Genomic DNA, 17,230 nt, shown 5'->3' on the forward strand with positions numbered 1-17,230 from the left:
AACTTACTACTAGTATTTCGGGAAAAAAAAAATCCTTGGATATCAACACATCAATTAAAAAAAAAAAAGGTTTATCTTGCTTTGGAGGTGGAGTACACAGAGAACCTTCAAACAACTATGGATTTGGAGCTTAGGAATAATAGTCCAAACAACTATCATTGTCAACGCAATTAACAATAACAGAAAATAATAACAATATAAGACGAAGCTTTAGATACAAATAAAACTTCCTCTCATGTTTTTCCCAAAATCATACCAAATTTAAAGTCATATACTACGGACTCAAATATAAACACAAATAACTATTTTTTCACTGACTAAAATAGTTAATAGGAGTACAATTTAATTCTACCAAGTATATTTTAAAAAATAACAATTTTTTAAAGTGTCTTCATTAAAAAATTGATTAATATAAAAAATAAGTGTCATTAAAAATAGAATCTTAATTAATTGAAAAATATATTTTTGATGATATCAATAAATATGATTAAAAAAATAATTAAAATTTGTTTATATAGTTCATAAATTTTATTTATTTATTTATAATTAGATCAGGAGAAAATATCAAATATATATCTTTTGTACATATCAACATAGAAGTCATATACATGAGTATATTTATTTTTCTTACTTTCATATAAAATGAATTATCTCACTTGTTATATCCAATGAATGAATAATTACAAAATGCAAGATACAAACGTGCTTCTGGTCAACTTTTACAAGGTAAAGATTTGGAGTTTATGACACTGCAGTTTGGCGTGCAGTGAAGGGCGAGGCTGGTTACTGGTTGGTTGGGGGGAAAAGTCTTGACCAGACAAACACTCTACTACTAACCCATGACCACGCAAGAAAACTGACAGTAATTAATATAAAAAGGTAAATAACACAATTTTATTTCTCACATTCTTTTTACATATTAAAGATTAAATTTGAATACATCAAACGAATTTTATTTGCCCTAAATAAAACTGAGAGAGTAAGTGGGTCCCGCGACAGACAAGACTCTCTTCCTTCCATCCTCAACACCAACTGTCTCTCTTTATCCATCGTTGTCTTCCACACCATCACTTCCTTCCCGCTTTCCACGAACCTTCTTCTTCTTCTCTCTGTCACAGTTTCAATCTCTTATTTTCATTCCTCACAATCATTCACCTCTTCTTCACGCTCTCTGCTTCCTTACTCCTCTTCCGGTACTCTTTTTCTTTTTCTTCTTCTCTCTCTCTCAACCACTCTCTATATACTTTTTCAATCTTTCCTTTTCTCCAGTAACCGCTCCGTCGCTTTCTCCCTCTAATTATTTTCTTCTTCTTCTTCTTCTCTTGTTTCAACTTGGCTGCGAATTTGACTCTTCGGTTTATCCATTAGGTTATTTAATTTGTACAAGGGTAGAGGATGGAGATTTGTTTTTCTTTTATGAAATTATTGTTTTTATTGTTAAGTGTGTACTTGGAATTTTGGAATTTCGTTCTTGATGATTATTGATTAATAATACACTGTTTACCATGATGTGTACTAGTATGTGAGTGTGTGTGCCTGACAAATTTGAGGGAAACTATATTTGTGGATATCATGCTTCTTCTTCTTCTTTTAATGTGTTTGTGTGTGTTGTCGGCCATTATTGGAAGTTTTATTTCATTTTGTGGATTTATTGTGATTTTGATTTTTTTCGCTTATGTCGGATCAATATATTGCAAGGTGCTTGGGCGGCTGATTTTTTTTACCCTATTGTTGTTGCTATGGATAAGTTGCTCTTTTTTTTTTGGTCGATCATTGGAGTATCTAACTGTGGATGTCTCTCTTGTTTTTACTATTTCAGGAGTAGGCTGTGAGATTTTGAGGTTCATGAAGAAGCTATTTACTGTCCTGTGACGGTTGCGCGACACTGATTTGTTGAATTCTACCTTGCTTTTGAACTAGGCTACAATCATGAATTTTCAGCAAGACAAATTTGTTAGGTTAGTTTAATGGTGCTACCTTTATTTACTTTCCGTGATGGTATTGTGGTATTTCAGAAGCATTTTAGTTGTTATTGTGGGCAAGTCTTTCATGTTTGTGATAAGGCTTCCCATTTGTTGCTCTCAACTTTTGTAACTCAGCGCTCTTCAACCTCAAAATGCTTTAAACATTTCTAATTGGTGCCCTTTTTTGGGAGTTTTATTCAATGATTGTTACTTCTGTGCATGTATGTCTATTTCATAGTGTTGTTGCCCTTGCTTTGCACATCTGGTTTATCAGATGGTTAATCATGAACTGAGTTTTATTCTTTATATGATGCTCTCAGATTTCGGGATTGGAGTTCAGACAGGGGCTCCGAGACCAACTCTCCTGCAATTCACGTGACACGCTCGGGAAGAGTTAAGAATACACTAAATTCAGTTTCCGAGAAGTTTCAAAGGGGTTTGGAATCTAGTTCGGAGGGGATAAAGAGATTTAGAAAATCATTCAAGTCTCTTCCCTATAACAGAGTTCTTTCTAGAAATTTTAGTTCTAAAAAGAAAATCCTTGATCCGCAGGGACCTTTCCTTCAAAAGTGGAACAAGATATTTGTATTATCATGTCTTATTGCTGTATCACTTGATCCTTTGTTCTTCTATGTCCCTGTGATTGATGATAACAAGAAATGTCTTTCAATGGACAGAAAAATGGAAATTACAGCAACTGTTTTAAGATCTTTCTCTGATATTTTTTATATAATCCATATAATTTTCCAATTTCGTACTGGATTCATTGCTCCCTCTTCTCGAGTATTTGGAAGAGGTGTTTTGGTTGAAGATGCTTGGGCAATAGCAATGCGGTATCTATCATCATACTTCTTGATTGACATTCTTGCCGTTCTTCCCCTCCCACAGGTAAGGAAATTCTTTCTGCTGTTGGAGTTTTTGTCTTTCATCTTTTGAACATCCACATCCCAGTAATGGTTGAAGAACTATGGGTTGATGAGTTTGTGCATGAATGTTATGCAAAGTTTGTTTTCATATGCTCTCTCTCTCCCTCTCTCTATCTAGGAAGTGGACTTGTTTTTGCTGTCATTAATATGCCAAATGGTTGCATTTATAAAGTAGAATGCTAAACATGTGGACTCACTCAGAAGATATATTGTAACTAGCGATTAAGTTCATTCTTCCTAAATTAATATCTTCGTAGTTTTGTTTAAATTAAAAAAATATCATTGAGTTATTTCAATATGTTCATTTTGACTCAACTTTTTCCTATATTGGTAGGTGGCAATTCTAATTATCATTCCAAAGTTGAGTGGCTCTGAATCACTGAATACAAAGACCTTGCTGAAATTTATTGTCTGCTTCCAATATATCCCACGGTTTTTACGAATAATTCCATTATATAAAGAAGTTACTAGAACCTCTGGCATTCTCACTGAAACAGCTTGGGCTGGAGCAGCATTCAATCTCTTTCTTTACATGCTAGCAAGTCATGTAAGTTTATGCTGCAATCTTTTTTTTTTTCCTTTTTCTTGTGTACATTACTGAGAATAATTTTGTGTTATATTGCTTTCTACTAAATTTATTATTTATTTTTTCACTTTTTTTCTGAGATCATTGATTTTTTTTCTAAAGCTTAAATCTTTATGTATTGTGGATTTATTTTGCCTGATCACTAGATTAAACAAGGAAAGTTTGATAGGCACAAATATTTGCCCTTGTGGTGATATGATGTGTACACACACAACAGCATTATGACGACCCCCATGTGTGTATATTCTGCATAATTGAGATGTAGTTTTTTTTTCCGGGGGGTGGGGGGATTATGATTCTTTGTGTTATAGTGGGAAAACGTGATTCTGTGTTTTAGTTGTGTGCAGATTTGATACGCAACATTTTCTTTCCGCCTATCACAAAGCACGAGTTTGTATGTGAATTTAAAATACAACACAATTTAATGGTTCAGTTGATGTTCTGTAATCACATGATTCCATATTTTGTTAGCATGTAATAAAAAAAATATTTTGTTAGGATTATGATCTAATATCTAGTATAAGTATGGGTTAGGGCTTTATGTTTGGTGACAAATGTAACACATCATATCATGGCTAAAATCTAGAGCTTCACTTTATTTCCATGGCTAATCTCCCCCCCTTCCAATTAATTGCCTCTCTTGCTGCTATGTTTCATCTCCGGTTTTCTGGTCACCCATTGCCATGTCATCTTGTCAGTAGTTTCTGCCATCACTAGAGGTGGAGCGAGCTTCATGCCCCCCCCCCCAAACCCCCCCAAAAAAAAAAAAAGCTTTTTTAAATACGTACATATATTAAAAATCATCTAATAATATTTTCTATAATATTCTTTAAAGTTGTTTTTCTTCAATTGTTAATAATTTCAAGTCTTTGAACATAGAACGACACTTTATTTGAAGGTAATATTCAGTTATTTTCTTTATTATTATTATTTTTGTAGACCATTTTATGTTAATATTGTACTTTAAAGTTTTTGCTTTTAATAACATCAGCCTTCATGGTTGATTTTCAGCATTAACTATGTCATTAATCAATTGCCCTTTCATATTATAAAAGTTTTTTTTTTTTTGCATTTTTTGAACTCATTTTTTCTATGACTTATATCCTTATTCTGTTTAGGCAAACTTATACGCTATGACTTGAACCTGGGAATTTTCTTACACAAAGGATATCTAATAATATCTACATTTTATCTTAGAATTATTTAGAATATTTTAGATTATCTCTTTGGAGTAGTTTTTATACTTCCTAATATTTCATGATTGGTCTCTATTATCTCCTTTTCTTCCCTCTACACCCTCCCTCACGCCCAGACACTTTTGGGCTTGGTACGTGGATAATATGGTGGGTGACCTGTTTAATGGATCCAGGTAGGGATGCTCAAAAAAACTAGTTTTAAATAAATAACTATAACTATATCTAGTTTTATACAACTAGTTATATAAAAGTAGGTATAAAACTATAACCAATTTTATAGTTATGGGTATTTCTAATAACTTATTGTTATTCATCCATAACTAGTTATGTATTTGATTTTAGATATAATTTAGTTACAGTTATGTAAATACCCAAATTATGAGCACCCTTAGATCTATGATAGACTATAATACCATCTTAAAATGAACCCTAAAAGTTAGCTCATAGGATGAGGGTTGCCTTCCACTTGTATACTCCATCTTTGCCTTATCTCTAGTCAATGTGGGAGTTGGGTTTTTCCCAATGGCATACACATACTTGTGTTTGATGCTTATGGCAACACTACATAGTTTTTCTGTGTCCATGTGTTCATGCTGTACCTTGTGTACATGGTTTATATGTTGTTTCAAACTCTCAGGTCCGCACCATTTTATTTTGGTTCCCAATGTTGCATATTTAGATTTGATATCATTGTTGCATTTTTTTTCTGTGCAAATTATCTGACTAATGAAAATGATATCATCTGCCTCTGATTGCTGATTTACTTGTTGCTCTTAGGTTATTGGTGCCTTTTGGTACTTGTTTTCTATAGAAAGAGAAACCACATGCTGGCAAGATGCGTGTCGACGAAATAGCACATGTAACACAACAGCTATGTATTGTGATAATCATCAAGTTTTGGGCACAATGTCAGCATTCCTGAATGCTTCTTGCCCAATACAGGATCAAAATACAACCCTCTTTAATTTTGGAATATTTCTTGATGCCCTTCAATCTGGAGTTGTGGAGTCAAGAGATTTCCCACAAAAGTTCTTTTATTGCTTTTGGTGGGGCCTAAGAAACTTGAGGTGTGCTTTATTAATTATTTTTTATTATATGCTATTAATTTTGAGATTATGAAGTAACCGTACATTGCAATGTGTTCATTATTTTGGTGACAACTTTGTTGAGTTGATGTCAGCTATGAGTGTGGTGCTAGGAACCTGTAGCTGTGCTTGGACTCCATATGTCTGCATGCTCATGTCATAGAATTGTTTCTTATAGTTCTGTTTGCTTACATCCCTTGGATAAAAAGTATTCTGCATTTCAGTGTGTGTATACTCAATAAATGCATCTTTTCCCAGGTGTGGGGTGTGTGAAATGCATGTCTTTTAGGGTTTTTATTGTTCTTGCGATTTGAATGGCATTAATTTTCAATGAAAAAAGTTGTATAATCTAAAAGCATGTAGATGTTGGATGACTTCTGATTTGGTGCTTAGAAGTGGAAAATGGTTGTCTTCAGTTTTGGATTTGTTTAATGCCCACAATTGTGAGGTCCTCGATTGGGAGAGGTGTCAATCAATTGTCAATTTTGAAGTTGCATGTTGTTAGTATGTTTTGAATTTTGATTTTTTTGTTGAGCCAATTTTTACAAAGTTATCTGACATTCTGTATATATTCCTCCATCTATTGCAGTTCTCTTGGTCAGAACCTTGCAACAAGTACCTATGTTTGGGAAATCAGCTTTGCTATTTTCATTTCAATTGCTGGTCTGGTGTTATTTGCATTCCTCATTGGAAATATGCAGGTTGGTGTCAAATATCTCTTTATTGTCTGTTAATCAAGTAGTAATACTGGCAAACATCACTATTTGTTGATTTAGAATAAAATGGTTAGCAGTACCATATTTTCCTCCCGTGATCTGTCACCCTCCACCTTTTTTTGTTGATAACAGTTTTTTGGTGCTATAAATTCTTTTATTGGTAGTTAATTAAGATTTTCTTTTTAGGAGATTTCCTTTTGCTATTAGAATTAGAGCACTTATTGTTAGTGAGAATGTGCACTATTAACTTATGAAGTATTTTTTGGGGAGTGAACATCAGCTCTTGTGGAATTCTGTTTTCTGGGTTGTCATGGTGAAGTAGAGGTCGTTATCAATTGCCTTATGCTTGCAAGTGTTGCCTGAAATAGGGTGAACAATGTAAAATTATTGTACATTAAGTTATTGTAATTCTCTCTAGGTTGGCATGGACAAAAATATCTGTTTCTAATGCTCTTCCTCTTCCAGAATTATCTAACTATTTTTTCTTATCATATTTTAGATATACCCTAAAATCCTGGTCCTCAATCTTTTTTTTTTGTTTTTTTTTCCTCATTTTTGCTTAGAAACTAGTTTCAAACCTGGGTCAAGTATTCTTCTACTTTTTGACTCTAATATCTTTTTTGGAACAGACATATTTGCAGTCAACAACCACCAGATTGGAGGAAATGAGGGTGAAAAGGAGAGATGCAGAACAGTGGATGTCCCATCGATTACTTCCTGACAGCCTGAGAGAAAGAATCAGACGACATGAGCAGTACAAATGGCAAGAAACCAGAGGTGTTGATGAAGACAGTTTGATTCGAGATCTTCCCAAGGATTTAAGAAGGGATATTAAGCGGCATCTTTGCTTGGCTTTGCTGATGAGGGTATGCTTCTCCATATCTTGGGTTTTTTTTTTCACATCGTGTTACTATCATTCTTTTACTGTGACTATGATCTTTGTTTCTTTTTTTTATTTTTGAAAATGAAAATTTGCTTGGGGTATCTTTGTTTTTGGTTGGTGAGTACTTAATAGAATATCCAATGGAACATTGAACAGGAAGATATGGTATACTTGCACATAAATAAAACAGAAATTCTGAACTTTGCTTCTAGGTAGATTAAGTGAATAACATTAATAATTTGTTTGAACATGTTCTGTACGTACATTTGATCTCTCTAAAAGGAGTGCTGTGCATGTTTTCATTAGTAATTTTGAAGCACTGCAATTTTCTATTGTAATTAAATGGCACCGAGAAATTATAAAACATAGTTGTGATCACGTTGTGCTAAAACTAGTTAGGTGTCCTGGAGAAGGATCCATAATCTATTGGTAATTCAAAATATTTAGGAATATCGAGGAAGGATTTTAAGACAATTGTTGAAAAGTAAACCAATTATCGTTCCTATTGGAAGAATAGTTGGTTTTCCATGTAATATTTTAGTAATAACCAAATCCTTCTCTTTTGCATGAACTTAAGGTGCCAATGTTTGAGAACATGGACGAGCAACTTTTGGATGCTATGTGTGACCGACTCAAGCCAGTGCTGTACACAGAAGAAAGCTGCATTGCCCGGGAAGGAGATCCTGTTGATGAGATGCTCTTCATCATGCGCGGAAAGCTATTGACGGTGACCACTAATGGTGGAAGAACAGGCTTCTTTAACTCTGAATACCTCAAGGCTGGCGACTTTTGTGGAGAGGAACTTCTCACATGGGCACTAGATCCTCAATCCTCATCGAACCTTCCCATATCAACTAGGACTGTCCAAACTCTTTCAGAAGTGGAAGCATTCGCTCTAAAAGCCGATGACTTGAAGTTCGTCGCATCTCAATTTCGGCGCCTTCATAGCAAGCAGCTTCGGCACACTTTCAGGTTTTATTCGCAACAATGGCGTACATGGGCTGCATGTTTCATACAAGCAGCGTGGAGGCGCTATAGTAAAAAGAAGCTGGAAGAGTCTCTCAGGGAAGAGGAGAATAGGCTGCAAGATGCATTGGCCAAAGCAGGTGGTAGTTCACCAAGTCTAGGAGCCACAATATATGCTTCAAGGTTTGCAGCTAATGCACTTAGACTTTTACGTAGAAATGGCACAAGAAAGACGAGGGTGCCTGAGAGAATATCACCCATGTTGCTGCAGAAGCCTGCTGAGCCTGATTTTACTTCTGAAGAACAATAGTCATGGAAAAAATTGGTGGTTATGGATGCCTGGTTCCGTAAGAAAAGAAAGGATGGGAGTGAAGTAAAAATTAACATGAAATGAACTTTTTGATAGAGGGCCAAAATGGCATTTCGTTTATTTATTTTATTAAGTTAGTGTTACATATAAGATGTCTGTAAAAATATAAATTATGAAGTTGTATATATAAATATATGTTTGCTGCTGAAGATTTTTCATTCGTGAATGAAACCGAGAAAAAATGAACAATTTCTTTCATTTTTTCCAATTGCTGGTTGGAGGTGATATATCAAATGCAAAACGGGAAAATTTTCCGTTCAAAAATATTTTTTAAAAGTTGTGTTATCTATTACTTACTATATTTTTTGCATTTAGTGAAGTTATTGTTATTTTTAGATACTTTTTGGTGAATACTTCATTAAGTGTTACACTTATTTAAATATAAATATTTTAAGCCCCGTAAATAGATTAAGTCAAAATAATCTTTGATTTAAATTTTGAAGATAATAGTAATAATGTTTTAAACATAACAGGATTTTTTATTTATAAAAATAGGATTTGTTAGAACTTAAAATAATAGGATACTCATCATAATAATTAATAGTTTAATTTTAATTTAAATGATATTATTTAATATAACTGACCAAGTTGGCCCCTATCGCAAATACCAAAAAATCAAAGACTAATTCCATGGTTTAATTACGATCAACTCATAGAATTAACATACACAGCAAGTTTCATTATGAAATCAAATTTCTAAAAACCTACTTTCGCATCGCAATTTATTTCCATGTATTATTTAATAATTGGCAATACGCGTCTTACAAGAGAAAGCCATCCGAAATCGACTAAGATTAACATAGCTAATCAGACTCCACACACAGAATGGGAAAACCTAAAATTAATCACACAAGATTCCTATTTCTCCCACACTTGTCAATGACAATGTAGTCAATATAGCTTATTTAGAGGTTACAATAGCAATCATGCATTGCTATGCTACTGAAGGGAGAGATCACGCAGCAGGCTCACTTCTCTCTTCAGGAACGCAGGCAACGCAAAAGCAGCTGAGTGCATCTGCAAAAGCATACATACCAATAGATCAACAGTCGGCATCTAGCATTTAGTGTGTTCTATTAAACAACTTAAGTAAGTAATGAGCTCTTGTCACATGAAGGTTTATATCAATTCGATCAAGAAATTTGTTAGAAAAAGCTAAAAAAAATGTTATTTTGACTAGTTGCATGCAATAAAGATTAAAATAAAAAACAAAAACTTTAGGGTCGTAGGCTATATTCAAAAGCTCAAATAAGCTCCACGTGAACTCTTTCAGACGCCAGTCCACACAATTGACAAACCAGAGCAAAACTTTTAAAATCACAAACAAAAGTCACACGCTATTGCTACCTACAATTTACCAGGTAAAAATAAATAGACCAGTCATACCAGTAAAAGTTACATAGGCAAAAGCATCATATGGAGCATATATTTTACCTCTGAATTGTAGAATTGAAGTTCTCTTTTGTGCTCATTAGCACCTTCCAACTTTTCAATGGGATTGATAGGGTTTACAAAATCAACAGGCGGCCCTTCCGTTGCACAGAGAATAAAGCCTATCATGCCACTGCATGCCAAGGAAGAGGAAAGAAGATAATGAATTTCTGAAAGTGACATCAAAGGAACTTCAAAGTAGAACAGAAATATATTAAATTTATCAGCACGTTGAAAAGTGCAACTACCTTGGATACGTTGGTACACTTGCCCATGCATAACGTACAGAACCTTTGAATGTTTCTCGACAAATAGAGATCATATCTTGAATAAGATGTGTATGAAGCCACATACTTTCTGCCATATTACAAAGAACTCCACCGGGCCTTAATGCCCTAGCTATTGTATCAAAGAAAGGCTTCTCAACAAGTTCCTGGGCAGGACCTAAATTACAAAAGTAATCCTGTAATAGTTAATGATAATGACCAAAAATTGAGGAATCTTTATCTCTTTACATCTTTCAGTATGATTAGCATGTAGTAAGTAATAATAGGTTGATGGATAATTCAAAGTAACTAATTAAGCAACAAATACACAGAAACCATAAGAAAATGCAACTTTTCAATAAAATTCAAAGTTGAAAGGTAGTTGCAGATAGTTTATCAATATTATGTTACCAGTCAATGTAACAAAATAAACTTTTCAATTAAATTTCATCATAATTCATAAATAAAGGCTAAATTCCAAAGTTGTAGAGAATAGCCCTGTATCTAGTCAAGTGTCAGATGGCGTTACAAGTGTTCAGGTCAACCTCATCTAGTTAAGCAATGTCAAAACTCTAGAAAAAATATAGTCCTTCATCAAAACATTATTTTTTATTCCTTAATAACATATTCTGTTCAGTATTAATTCCAAAAGTACATGGCTCCTAACCAAATATGTTAGATGAGTAGTTATTGAAATGACATACCCACTGGATCTGAGGAATCAACAATTATGGCATCATACTTCCCTTCAGGAGCGGATTTAAGAAAATCAACAGCTGCCAAAATGGGTGGAAAAAAAATCAACAAACTAAAGCCACAGAAGAGACAACTCATACAAATTCAAAACAAGACCAGCAGATAAATATATACCATCACCAACATGCAGATGCACTCGAGAATCTTCAAACCCAACAGCTAACTGTGGAAAAAACTTCCTAGAAACCTACAAATAACCATAACAGTATTTTTTTCTGAATAATGAAATAGCTATATTAATGATTGAAATATGGCCTTACTTACATCAATAACCATCTTATCTATCTCACAAATATCAATATGTTCCACAGAGCTATGGCGGGCTACTTCCCTTAGTACACCGCCATCTCCACCACCAACAACTAAAACCTGAATGAAGAACATAAAAAAATCATTAAACAGAATATTAAAAAGTAGAGTAAATTCAATCAAACTTAAATTTTTAATATATCTCAAACACTTTGTCCATACAGATAAGAGCATAAAATATAGGAACAAAGCAAGGTTATAAAGGTTGTAGCATTGACAGAAATATTAAAGAACAAAAAGAAGCACTGTTAAACTACAGAATACCAAAGTACGCAGTAAAGACTGTAAAGCTTTTGCAATATCATTTTCCTAATGATGATAAGGAACCATACTTTTAAATTGAAACTGAAGCGATTAATATTTTTTATTTGACAGTCATAACATAAGCTCAGAAGCAAAATCATCGGATCAAATGACTTTACATTTTTGGGCGAATGAATTGAACAGAGGGGAAGATGAGCTATCATCTCCTGGTAAGCACATTCATCCCTCTCAGTCAATTGAACTATTCCATCAAGTACAAGCACATTCCCATACATTGATGACTGCAAAACAAAAGGATTAGCATTTATCACTTTCATGTAAAATTTATAGTAAATCATAAGATGAAGAGACCAAACCTCAAAAACCAAGACCTCTTGGTACTCCGACTTTTCCTTGTATAAGATCTTTTCTACTTTGATTGAATGGGCTTCTCCTAATTATAGATACTAAAGCCATCAGATGCAATCATTTCATACACAATACACAAATAAGATGCTCAACAACCAAAGTGAGAGCTTTTATACATGACTGTAAAATATGGACTTTGGTTATCATGATTTATAGTATAAAAAAAGAAGGGAGACAGGTTCAAATGTTACATCAAACATTTAGGTCAGTCTCCTTGGCCAAAAGTAATTTTCAATGTCAAACAAGATGATTTTCCCCATTCAACCTTCTATATGAAGATTCAATGTATCTAAAATTTACACTAAACGTGAAAGCTACCAAAAGAAAAATATGGTTGTTTTTTAAAAGCAATATTGGCAATTAAGGCTATCAAATAATCATAAAAGAGCTATGCATCAAACTATCATACTCTCCCTGCAATAAAGCAAATGTACATGAACTGTGCAGAACTTATATGTATGAGTTACACTCACCTGGCCACATTGGGTTGTTGAAATAAACAGCTTTCCCAGATTTCCCTGTAAAGAAAAAAGTAGAAGTAATAAACAACAATGATCCTTTCACTCAAGCAATCAGGCCTAATTCTTGTAAGTGGAATGGAAGTTGGAAAAATACAGAAAACAAATAACAGATAATGACCAGAGCAAGTTTGAGAAGCTGAGAACCACCCAGAAACAACAGTAGAATGGCACTTCGCCTCAGACTCAGGGATTGAAGCCTTAGCCTTCAGACAACAAGAAGGAATTTCCTTCTCTAACCCATTCCCGTTACTCGCCTTCCCATCCATAGTCTTCGGGCATTCCAAACCTCTTCCTGCGCCGTCCTCCATAAATTCTCCTTTTCTTCTCAGGCTCCAGTCTCTGTATACTATAAGCACATGAGTTGTCACGAAAAGAAAATTATCCCACCATCTTTAAGTTCATAAATTAAAAAAAAAAAAAAATCGCAGCACTTACAGAGTAAAGTGGAAGCACAATGGCAAATTAAGAAGAATCTCAATTTATAAGGACTGCCTTTCCTATTTTATTTGGCCTTTTCATAAATTTTATTTGATTTTATCATTAGGTTTTGGTCTGTTATTCACTGTCAGAGTTAAGTACGGAACATATCGTCAATCAAATATTGATTAATAAAATAAGCCACCGAAAAAAAGGAAAAAAAATATTACAATTCCACTTTGGGCACAACATATAGCCGATAGATGATAAATTACATGAAATAATTATGTATTATCTCTGAGCAACAATAAGAAGAGTTTGCAGCTTGGTATCAGTTTCGAAAAAAAAGCAATAATAAAATATAATATTTACAAGTATCAAACAATCACTGTACAAAATAGAAGAGACAATCAAATCTCTGACAAATTTATTTTATTCTTTCCGTATTTAAGCCTGGCTACCTCTGATTATGCGCTCTAAATAAAGAAACAAATCATAATCCGTAAATTTGTCTTTCCTTCCATTTCCAGGTTTTCTTTTCCATAATACCAAATCAAATAATAATCAAAATGATAACATAATCAAATCAAATAATAATAATAACAACCAAGAATAGGCAGTTTCGCAAGAAAGTTCTAAACGTAAGTTAGGCAGAGCAAAAGAAGAAGAAGAAGAAGAATATGACATGACACTATCTATCGTGCAGCTATGAAAACAAGAAAACGACGCGAAAGAAACGCTAGGGTTCAGATTCCGAAAATAAACGAATAGAAGAATAAAAGGCGAAAAAAACATAAAGTGGAGAAAAGAAACAGTAGAAGGAAGAAGAAATGGGGATGAAAGAGAAGGGGCGTTGCTTGCCTGATGAATGATATGAATGTCGGAGAGTGAAGGCGAACGAACCCAAACAACGAAGGAAGATGTATAGACAACAAAAAACTCTATCACGCTATGCACTTCTCTCTCTCTCTCTCTTCTTTTCAGAGCTTGCTATGGAAGAAAATGGAGTCGCTTCTTTACTCTATTTATAGGACATTTTTGAAAGGGCACTTTTCGATTCGAGCCTTCCACGTTTGCATCTCTTTTTCTTTTTTCTACAAAAAGAAGTTTTCGACTTTTTCTGTCTAACGACCCTCAGTCACAAATATTATACTCTCTACATCAATTATATATTTCTATAATTTGTTGATTTTGAATATAAATGTTTAAAAAATATAACAAACCCAAAAATCCTGTCAAAAAAAATATGACTTGAATATTTTTTTATAATTATAATTAAAAAAATGTTTGGATAATCTTTACTTTTTATTCATTTTTTTTATATTTACTTTGTATATTTATTCATTTTTCTTATTTTTTCTTTACCATATATCTTACTTTAAAATATATAAAAAAAATCCTTACAATTAAAGTGTATATATCCTAAGAACAAAGATAATTAAAGATAAAAATAAGAAGAAAAAAATTCAACAAGTAACATAATAATGTTACTATTTTAAAATTTTATAAGTACACTTATTAAATAAAATGATATCCAAGTATGCACCACAAATGGTTTGATCAATTATGTATGGATAGACATATATTTACAAACATAATATATCAATATCAGGTTATCATAGCAAACAAACACAAATAGACATAAGTAAAATTATGTATGCATTATAAAACATATTAAACTAACATTAATATATACATCAATTTATATATAATAAGAGATATTATTTTAATATATAAATTTTAGCACAATAAATATGTGATAGCACAATACAATACGGACACATGTGTAGTCACACATGTGTTTTTGCTGGTAGAAATAAAACTTTTATTTAATACCCACTTAAGTTCTCTTCTAGTAAAGGGGTAATTAATTGTACACAAATTTATCTATTCTTTAATGTTGGATCAAATGATACATGATATATCACTATGTAGTGTTTGGTTGGATGAAATGGATAAGAAAGGAGGAATTTTTTATAAACTTTTTTTGTTTAATTTAATCTTTAAATTTTAAAAGGAAAAGGAAGGAAAGAAAAATGGAGGTAAGCAAAAATTATTTTTATTCCATTTTTATTCCCCTCCAATAATGCCAGGAATTGAAGAGGAAGATATTTAATTTTTTTAAGTATAATAACTAAAACATCCCTATGTTTTGAATTAAAATTAAGAATACATAATACATTAATTTAATAATCTCTCACACCTCCCAAACCAAACAAAAAAGTGGGCTACAAACACCTCCCCCTCTTTCTCTCTTTGAACCAAATAGTCTCTTAAACATACGTGGATCAATAAATGTAGAATTATTTCATTTTAATCAATAATTCACAATTTGAGTTTTAAATATAATATATTATGTTAAATGCTAAGAGAGATGAACTTTAAGTAAAAAATCACAACATTTTAACCAATGTTGTTGATGTGATCCTTTTGGATAACGTCAGTTCTAACGAGGAAAGATAAGTTAGAGGAGACACCACGAGAATTACCTTGATAAGTCTCAAATTAGTTCAACAAAGAACCCAAAGTGAGAACTTTCACAAAATTTTATCAAATGTCAAAAGTTTTTTATTGAAAAAATGAAAACATGGGTCTTCAAATTAATCTGGGCCTTTAACAAAAATTAATATTCTTGATAGTGACTCTGACTCTGAACTTTCATCCTTCTCCACTTGGGCATTGCTAAGTATGTTTGTTATGATTTATTGGAGAGTATCCAGTTTTGGTCCTACTCCTGGATATAGATTCTTGTATTTAGTCACTTTTAAGATTCTTATGATTGTTATGAATGACTATTAACTTTTAACCTTTTGTTGGACCATAAGCCACACACCAATTTAAACCTAATTAATGTCTCTTGAAAGATTGGATGTGTTCAAATGCCACATGTGTCTCTTCTAACTTTCAAAATATACATGCTTTTGAGAGTTAGAATAATTTTTTAGAGCTTTTCCGTTGAAAATATGAAACTTTTTCAGTTGATTTTTTTTATAAAAAAAAACTCTAAAAAAAATGTTATAAACTCATTACAAGAAAGAACCCGTGTTCACCCATTATTGCACTACTTCAGATGCCAGAACCGGTAAAGAACTCGAATATTTTACAAGTCAATGTGTAATATTGATGAAAACATATTGTCCTATTTATCCTCTTTTTTCGTTTCATTTTTATCTATAAAAAGGAATCATGTTTCTCACTGAGAACTTTTTATGATACTACATAAACAACGTACCAAGTAGGCAAGCAGCTTCACTAAAACGTGGTTGAGGTTGTTAGATAAAGCTTTACGTATGGTTGGTAGACAAAGAAAATAAAGAGCAAAAAAATATAAATCACAACACATTTTTTTACTTAGTGAGAAAAAGTGAAAAACTGTACTATAAAGAATATTTATACTATTATTTAATCATAATTAATCTTATATTTTTTTTATAATCACTATCTTAAAATTATACTAAAAATATTTTTAATTAGTTGGCAGTAGAAAACCAAAAGAAAATATTATATTGATAATACGTATTTATTAAACTTTTAATTTAGTATGGGACTTTATTTTACTGATAACTTTTTTAGTCCCCAAATATTATTCCTGAGAATAAGACATCAGAATGTTATTATTGAGCATTTAATAAAAAAATATGTTTGATTAATCATGAAATTAATTGGAAATATTTTTTATATTTATGGAAATAATTAAGAGATATGTTTGGTTAAATTATTTTTTTCTTAGAATATATATTATGATTACTAAAATATTTTTATTATGTTAAAGATATTTTTTTTCTTAATGCAAATAACTTTATTATAAGATTAACAAATGACAAAGAAACTGTAGTGAAATGTTATATTTCTTATATTCTCATGATAAAATCTCTGGTTACTCTTTTATTATTCATTAGAGTATTAGAGTATGGTCTAAAATATATAGATATATCTATTTGCATCACATCAAATATGAACAAAGAACAATTGAAGGGAAAATAAAAAATTATTATGAGTAAAATTTATGAAATTGGTGGTAATAAAAATTGACACATGAACAAAAAATTAAAAATTATAAATGAAGAGATTATTAAGAGGAAAGTGTGATAATGGATAAGAAGAATGTATATGTGTATTTTTATTCATAAAAGGAGTTTTTATCTCATGTGAATAAATATTTTCTA

General features: G+C 32.2%; 2 protein-coding genes across 7 annotated transcripts; one reads left to right on the plus strand and one right to left on the minus strand.

Moving 5' to 3' along the window:
- The first annotated feature begins 969 nt into the window (after window positions 1-969).
- LOC100815774 (cyclic nucleotide-gated ion channel 1) lies at window positions 970-8,888 on the plus strand. 3 transcript variants are annotated; one of them, XM_003526651.5, is made up of 8 exons: window positions 970-1,193; window positions 1,820-1,958; window positions 2,285-2,852; window positions 3,225-3,437; window positions 5,450-5,739; window positions 6,347-6,458; window positions 7,103-7,339; window positions 7,934-8,888. In XM_003526651.5, the coding sequence occupies exons 2-8, from the start codon at window positions 1,930-1,932 to the stop codon at window positions 8,630-8,632; spliced, it is 2,148 nt and encodes a 715-aa protein (XP_003526699.1). In that variant the 5' UTR covers window positions 970-1,193; window positions 1,820-1,929; the 3' UTR covers window positions 8,633-8,888. The 3 variants fall into 3 exon arrangements, with proteins under 3 accessions (XP_003526699.1, XP_006581633.1, XP_040872366.1); XM_006581570.4 differs by having other exon boundaries at window positions 1,182-1,368; XM_041016432.1 differs by lacking the exon at window positions 970-1,193 and adding an exon at window positions 1,222-1,388.
- Window positions 8,889-9,400: 512 nt separating this feature from the next.
- Window positions 9,401-14,113, minus strand: LOC100815244 (spermine synthase). 4 transcript variants are annotated; one of them, XM_006581571.3, is made up of 11 exons: window positions 13,926-14,113; window positions 12,766-12,986; window positions 12,600-12,644; window positions 12,075-12,151; window positions 11,877-11,999; window positions 11,410-11,514; window positions 11,260-11,332; window positions 11,094-11,165; window positions 10,372-10,567; window positions 10,127-10,256; window positions 9,401-9,709 (listed from the first exon to the last, which is right to left on the minus strand). In XM_006581571.3, the coding sequence occupies exons 2-11, from the start codon at window positions 12,953-12,955 to the stop codon at window positions 9,632-9,634; spliced, it is 1,089 nt and encodes a 362-aa protein (XP_006581634.1). In that variant the 5' UTR covers window positions 12,956-12,986; window positions 13,926-14,113; the 3' UTR covers window positions 9,401-9,631. The 4 variants fall into 4 exon arrangements, with proteins under 4 accessions (XP_006581634.1, XP_014631870.1, XP_003526698.1 ...); XM_014776384.3 differs by having other exon boundaries at window positions 12,766-12,993; window positions 13,926-14,077; XM_003526650.5 differs by lacking the exon at window positions 13,926-14,113 and adding an exon at window positions 13,083-13,361.
- Between the last annotated feature and the right edge of the window lie 3,117 nt (window positions 14,114-17,230).

This window comes from Glycine max, chromosome 6 (assembly GCF_000004515.6).
Source record: "Glycine max cultivar Williams 82 chromosome 6, Glycine_max_v4.0, whole genome shotgun sequence".
Lineage (NCBI taxonomy): Eukaryota > Viridiplantae > Streptophyta > Magnoliopsida > Fabales > Fabaceae > Glycine > Glycine max.